The sequence below is a fragment of the Mandrillus leucophaeus genome, unplaced genomic scaffold (assembly GCF_000951045.1).
Source record: "Mandrillus leucophaeus isolate KB7577 unplaced genomic scaffold, Mleu.le_1.0 Scaffold30, whole genome shotgun sequence".
NCBI lineage: Eukaryota > Metazoa > Chordata > Mammalia > Primates > Cercopithecidae > Mandrillus > Mandrillus leucophaeus.
Window position 1 is genome coordinate 252,870 of NW_012103143.1, and position 7,017 is coordinate 259,886.

The following is a 7,017-nucleotide window of genomic DNA, read 5'->3' on the forward strand; positions in this document are numbered from 1 at the left end:
TAGCTCCGGGTCCGAGCTGATACCGCCGGAGTAAGCAGTTCTCGGCCGCGCCCGAATGAGGCGGAGCCTGCGAGTCAGTGGGCGGAGCCCGGGCTGGGCGCAGGCGGGGGTTCTGCCCTGGGAGGCCGTCTGTTTAGGCCCGCACGCAGCTCCGCATCTGGTGCTCATTACCAGATGACAAAGAGCCGGCTATGGGCCCCCTTCCCCACTCCCATCCCCCGCCTCCGACTGCAGTGCATTTAACTCCTTCCTGCCCTCGGGGCACTCTGGATCCCTACCCGAGGTCACGCAGGGGACTCCAGACCTTCCAGTCTCGGCAGGCCTTGTCGCTCCTCACGCTTCCTCACCTCCTTCCCAAACCTAGCCGTCTGGTCCGCCTCGCAACCCTCATTCGCATCCAGCAAACCTGCCCGACGGCGTCTCTGAGGTTAAAGCTGTGCAGGATCTGGCGGGGACGTCTGGTTTGAGTTAGGGGAACGTGAGAGCGGGGACTGGGGGCAGTGCGTAGCGTTCCCTCCGCCCCCTCCGCGACCCCCTGGTTCATCCCCAGCTCCGGCCCCTCCTTTCCTGGTTCCCTGGGGCCCAGCTCAGTCTTCCAGCTCAGGTCCAGGCCCGAAGGGGGCGCTGGGCCACTCCTCCTCGCCTGCCCGGGTGGTCGTGGCGGCTCTGCCCCGTCCTAATTAGAGGCCCCCGAGAGGCTGTAACTGAAAAATTACAGAGGCGGTGGGAACTGGTGCCTCCCCTGCCCAGGTCTCACCGCCGCCCCCCAAGGCAGTGAGCCCGGAATGAGGGAGGTCACCTCCACCAGGCTGTGATCTTTGACCAGGCCCTTCTCCAGTTCCTGGGACACCTCAGTCCTGAGCAGCCGGAGCCCTCTCTCAAGCTCGCGTCTGCTGAGCTCTGTCTGTCCCCCACCACCCCCAGCCAACATGGACAAGAGCAAAGTGCAGCCCTGGCGAAAGAAGGCCTTGCTCCTGCGGCTGTCCAAGCAATTAGCATGGGATCTCTCCCGGGTTCCTGGCCCTTCCCAACCCAGCCTCCTGCCCGGAGCGAGTGGAGGAATGCCTCCAAGAGCACCCACAAACCAGGGGGTGGCAGTCCCCTTGAGTGACCCTGAGCCCCAGCCCCTAACTTCTGTGAAGCTTATAGGCATGGGAAGGGAAGTGTCTGAAGAAAGAATCAACTGACCCATTAGCCCCCTCCTTCACTCCTCTGAATCACCAGCCCCAGAGCCTACTTTGACCCCTAAACCCCAGTTTGGCTCCAGTTCAGCAGATACCCTAATTCTACAACCCTCCCCCAGATTCAGCCCCACCTTCTTGGAGCTTTGGTAAAATAAGGAATAAATACGAAATTCTCCCCATGCCAAATCTCCCACTACTGGGCTCAACTGTGTGACGCTGGGCAAGGTTCTGCCCTCTCTGGACTCCTGCTTCCCTGAGAATCTCTGAGGTATACCCTGTCTTAAAGGGATCTTACCTTACCTCCTTGAGGACTCAGACAAACCGAAGGAAGATCACCTCCTTTCTTCTGAGTCCTCCCAGAATCTCCCTCAAGCACCAGTGGGGGTCAGAAGCCTTGGGTAAGGTTGACACCCCATTTATTGGAGAAGACCCCAGCACCCGCCCCCTGAGGTCTTAAGGGCTTTGGTGTATCCTTGGTCACGAGCGCTGAGCCAGGAAGCAGAGTTCCTGAGAGCCAAGTCTAGTGGTTGAGAGAGGACCCTGGCTGGGCCTGGGGAGCAGGAAGCCATCTGTCCAGCTGGGCAGCCCCTGTGGGTCCCTGGTGTAGCCCCAGCCATGTGTCCAGCGCACACCCCTTCCCCCTACTCCGTGAGGGGGGTCTGCACCCCATCACACGCTGGTTCTGCAGGTCTGCACGCCTGTGAGGCTGCCCCTGGGGGGCATGGGTTCCGTTGGACTCTTGCTCCCAGCATGGGTGACCCAGCGATAGCAGTCAGTGATGCGCTTGTTGGGTGCATGGGGGCCACAGCGGGTGCAGTACACAATGCCCAGTGCAAGCAGGACCACCAAAAAGACACACGTTGGCACCAGGAGTGCCACCAGAAGCCACCGGTCATCCCTTTGGATGTGCTCGGCAAGACCAGCCTCCCCCAGGGCTGTTGGGGCTGCTGTGGGAGCTGCTGAGGGCAGCCACAGGGCCAACTTGGGACTGGGGCCATCTTCCCTTGGAATTTGGGGGACTTTGGAATGGGGATGTGTAGGGCTGATGGGTGAGGTCTGGTTAGTGGGGCTCTGAGAGGGCAGGAGGGTGGGGAGGGCTGGGGGCTGGGTGGCAGCAGGCACAGAGACTTGATGGGCAGGAGACACAGGGGACCTGGAGCTGGTGGTCAGAGAGGGCTGGGCAGTAGGGATAATGGGAAGCTGGGTAGCCTGGGTTCTGAGGACAGGGGCATCTGGGGCTTGAGAGGGTTGATGGGCACCGAGTGTGGTGACCAGAGGGGCACGGTTAGGTGGGATTGCAGGCAAATGAGTGGTGGTCTGGGTGCCAGCGACCTGGGTGTCTGGAAACATGGGGGACTGGTGGGCAGGGAACAGCTCAGGATATCTGGTTGAGATCATGGGGGGCTGGTGGGCAGGGGGCTGTGCTGGATGAGAGACAGAGAGAATACCGGGTTGGTAGGCAGAAGGCAGATCTGGATAGTTGGCTGCGATCACGGGGATCTGGTGGTCACGGGGCAAAGCTGGGTGTGTGGCAGGGATCACAGGAGGCTGGTGGGCGGAAGGCAGTGTGGGGCGCGTGGCAGAGACCACCACAGGCCGGGTGACGGAGAGCACTGAGGAGTGGTAGGGGACCCTGGGGGCACTGAGCGGGGGCGGCCAGGTGGGCTCCGGGTAGGGTATCTGTGGCTCTCTGTCCTCTGGGAAGCTCGGTCTATAGGCCAGGGCAAAGTCAGGCGGCTGAGTAGGCTCCATCCACAGGATCCCAGGCATCTCCGTCCAGCCACCGCCAAAGGCCTCCCAGGCCTCGTCTTCATCTTCCTCATCCTCCCCATCATCCAGCAACTCATCTCCGAGGTCCTGGGAAGCCCGGGCACCCATGGCCCCTGCAGGGCTGCAGCTGATGCCATCAGCCTCCAGCTCATGACCCTCGCTACAATAACACTCGAAGCCACCAACATAGTTGACACACATCTGCTGGCACACACCGGCAATCTGGCACTCATCTGTGTCCACACAGCGGTGCGGATCATCCTCCGCAGGTCGGAAACCCAGGCGACAGTGGCAGCTGTAGCCTTGTGGCCCACCGGGCTCACACTGCTGCTCGCATGGAGCCTGGGCACAGGGATCCTCGCAACTGCGCCCGTCTGCTGCCAGCCGGAAGCCCTCAGTGCAGCGGCAGGACACGTGACCATCCACCTCCTCCACACATTCGTGTTCGCAGCCCCCGTTGTCAGGGCTGCAGCCAGTCCCCAGGCACAGGGGCCCTGCCCGTGACCAGCCCACACCTCCCTCGGGCTGCTTCACGCAGAGCAGAGAGGCTCCCCTGCCAGCCTGGCACTGCACAGCGGCCACAGAGCCGAAGGGTAGCCACTCAAACTCTGTGGAGACCAGGTGGAAGGGCGTGGTATAGACGGCTGGGCCGGCCTGGCCCGCCTCCTCTTGCAGCGCTGGGCAGGCACCCTCGAAGCCAAACTGGCACAAGTAGCCGTCGACAGCCAGCGTGCATGAGCCCTCCAGCCAGCGGTGCTCGCCACTCGCCTCCAGGGCCACACAGCGCTGGGCCGGGCAGGGGCCTCCAGTGGCTGGCTGGGCCCAGTTGGTGAAAGCCGTGTCCTGGTCCCCTGTGGTCCACGTGAAGCCTCGCAGTGGGCGCTGCAGCTGGCATTGCCGGGCCTGCCGCTGCAGCCCGATCCACAGCAGCCGGCTGGCCGGGCCTGCACCCACCAGGTTGTCCACACGCTGGGCCTCCTCGGGGGTCCGAGGAGTGGCCAGGTCGCCCCCCAGCTCGCGGCAGGCCCGCCAGGCCTCCAGAAAGGTGCGGCGCCGTGGAAAGAGAGCGTAGCAGCTGCTGGGGCCGCAGGCGGAGCGGGGCTCAGCAGCCCAGGGGTCCTGGCCCAGTGTGGGCCCTGCGGCCGCCCAGGCCAGCAACAGGCGCAGCAGCATCGCGATGCCCCTGGACTGGTCCGGCCCTGGGCCCGCAGCAGCTCTTGACAGGGGGAGGGCCTGGGGCCTCCTGCGGGCGGGCCAGGGGCGGGCCTGGGGCCGGGCTCAGGCCTTGTAAGGAGTGGGCTGGGGCGGCTGCCAGCTCCCTGCTCCCTCTCCCCCGGGGGCCGCTGCAGCAGGAAGCAGTGGGGTGGGGGGCGCTAAGGTTGGGGGCGGAGGAGGGGAGGAGGCACAGTTGACGGCTGCCCCAGGCCCCATGGGGCTGAGAGTCAGGGGGTGGGGGCCTGGGGCCGGGCTCAGGCCTTGTAAGGAGTGGGCTGGGGCGGCTGCCAGCTCCCTGCTCCCTCTCCCCCGGGGGCCGCTGCAGCAGGAAGCAGTGGGGTGGGGGGCGCTAAGGTTGGGGGCGGAGGAGGGGAGGAGGCACAGTTGACGGCTGCCCCAGGCCCCATGGGGCTGAGAGTCAGGGGGTGGGAAAAGCCTGCCTGCCGAGCTCTGTGACCCTCAAGTTGGGAGTCAGGGCTGTGGAGTGAGGTCGCTTCCCAGAGACTCAGAGACCCAAATCTGGACACAGCAGCCCCGTCACACCCGTGAGCAGTCTCAGCCCAGCTGCTCGCCATGCACGGGAACACCCACATGCCCACTCCCTTCTTGCCCCACAGACGCGCGCATGCGCCTCCCCCACCCCCAACCTCCTACAAGAGTGCAGTCTCTGCCAAGCTGTTTGTCGCTTCACCTAACTGTAGACCTATGTTGGCTTGCAGACGACTCCCTTCCCACACGTACACACATTCTGACATGCTGAGACCCTAGGTGCACATACAAAAATGGTGTGGCATTCTACATGACCTGACATATGAAGACCTCTGATTCGGGTGCAGGGCCTGAATGGAAACCAGCTTGGTCACCCAGGCACAGGCATCCTCAGCCTCTCATTTATTTACTGAGCCCCTGCCCCAGCCTCTCCCCCTACCCTCAAACTTTCTGGTTCCAGCTGGGCCAGCGTGTGGGGGTGTTGGGGGAGTGAGGCGGCCAGGGGCTGCCCTCCCCTCACCCCAGCTCAGCCTGGGGCCCTGGGAACCTGGGCTTAGATGGGGAGGAGGCAGCCCCTAAACAGGAAATGCCTCCCTGGGCTCCTGCGTCAGGAAGGCAGGGTGCGTGGTTTAGGGGGCTGGGTGGGGGCTGGGCTGCACTCAGGATGTGCAAGGCTGTGAGGGGACCCATGCAGGGCCATGTATGGGCATGGGGCACACAGTGACATATATGCATGTACACGACACAGACATCACGTGTGTGGAGCCCTCCCTGCTCCCGGGGCCTGCTGTGTGTGGGGCTGGCCAGGGTCGTCTTCCCGCCCTTTCTGGAGGCCTCTGGAGGCATGTGCACTGAGCCCATCACCCAGGATGACCTCTGGGGAGCTGGCTGGCGGATTAACCCGTGTACACCCGCCGCACTCTTAGCAGAAGTTAGAAACAGGGTGGGGAGGTGGGGGAGAGGTTCTGCCCTTCAGTAAGCTGCCCCGATGCAGCTTCCCCCTCTGTCACAGATGTATCGACTTTGTGACTGCAGGGGAGTCACTGGCCCTCTCTGGGTCTCCTTTTTTCTTAGTTGCAACGTGGGGGCAATGAGTCCAGGATTTTTAGCTCAGCAGGGCTGTGATAATTGTGTCACAGCACTCAGTGTTTGCAAATGTGCTTTGTCAGCTGTGGAGCCTGAAGCAAATGTTACTCCGTCTTCTGAGCATATGTGGCGGGTGGAGACCAGGCTGCGTTTCTGCAAACCACCTTACAGTGCCTAGGCTGGCCCTGCAGACCCAGTCAGCCCCTCGAGAAACAGGGCTTAGGAATTGTTTCCCATATGCCTGGAAGTCCCTTCTTACAAGGTCTATGCCTGTGAAGCACACAGAATGACTCCCCTTCTCAGGAGACAAAAGTCAAGATGGAGGAGTTCATCCTTCTGTTGGCTCAGGCCCCAAACCTTGAGATCATGCTTGACTCCTCTCTCTCTCTCACAGCCCATCTCCAGTCTCTCAGTAAATCCTGTTGGCTTCACTTTCAAAAGAGACCCAGAATCTGACCACTCCTGGACACCTTCTTTGCCACCCACCCCCAACCCAGGTGGCTAGCAATGCCAATCTAGATTTCCCAAACAGCCTCTCCCCGGTCTCTCTCTTGCCATCTCCATCCTGCCAGAGGGATCCTTTCAAAATCCAAGTCAGATTTGGTCACTTCTCCATTCAGAACCCTCTGAGCCCCCTATCTCGCTTAGAGGAAGGACCACAGTGCTTGCCATGGCCTCCAGGTCTATGTGATCTGCCTCCAAACTCTGGCCTCATTGCTGTTCCTTAAATGCTCCAGCCACTCTGCCTCACGGCCTTGGTCTTGGCTGTTCCCGCTGCCTGCAATGCTCTTCCTGCAATATAAAAATGCTCTACTTCTTTACCTCTTCGAGGGCTCAGCTCAAGTGCCAGAGTCCTTGACCACCTCACCCCATCCCACACCGCCCTCTGGGGCTGCTTAACCACTGGATCTTCCTGCATTTTCCCCGTCTGCACTTATCACTATCTAACATTAAATATGTTTACTTGTGAAATTAGTTGGGTGTGCTGGTGCACCTGTAATCCCAGCTACTTGGGAGGCTGAGTCAAGAGAATCATTTGAACCTGGGAGGTGGAGGTTGCAGTGAGCCAAGATTGTGCCACTACACACTCCAGTCTGGGCGGCAGAGTAAGACTCTGGAACAGAAAAGAGGAAAGGAGAGGAGAAAGAGAGAGAGAGGGAGGGAGGGTGAGAAAAAGAAAAGAAAGAGAGAAAGAGGGAAGGGAGGAGGGAAGGGAGGGAGGAAGGAAGGAAGGAAGGAAGGAAGGAAGGAAGGAAGGAAGGAAAAAGAATGA

At 61.4% G+C, this 7,017-nt stretch overlaps 1 protein-coding gene across 1 annotated transcript; it reads right to left on the reverse strand.

The window, feature by feature from the left end:
- Nucleotides 1–1,576: 1,576 nt before the first annotated feature.
- On the reverse strand, nucleotides 1,577–4,790 carry CD248 (CD248 molecule, endosialin). Its single transcript, XM_011986917.1, has 2 exons — nucleotides 4,524–4,790; nucleotides 1,577–4,332 (listed from the first exon to the last, which is right to left on the reverse strand). The coding sequence occupies exon 2, from the start codon at nucleotides 4,125–4,127 to the stop codon at nucleotides 1,854–1,856; it is 2,274 nt and encodes a 757-aa protein (XP_011842307.1). The 5' UTR covers nucleotides 4,128–4,332; nucleotides 4,524–4,790; the 3' UTR covers nucleotides 1,577–1,853.
- Nucleotides 4,791–7,017: the final 2,227 nt, after the last annotated feature.

Coding starts and splice junctions, on each gene's coding strand:
- CD248 (XM_011986917.1), bottom strand. CDS start 4,127: ATGCTGCTGCGCCTGTTGCTGGCCTGGGCGGCCGCAGGGCCCACACTG.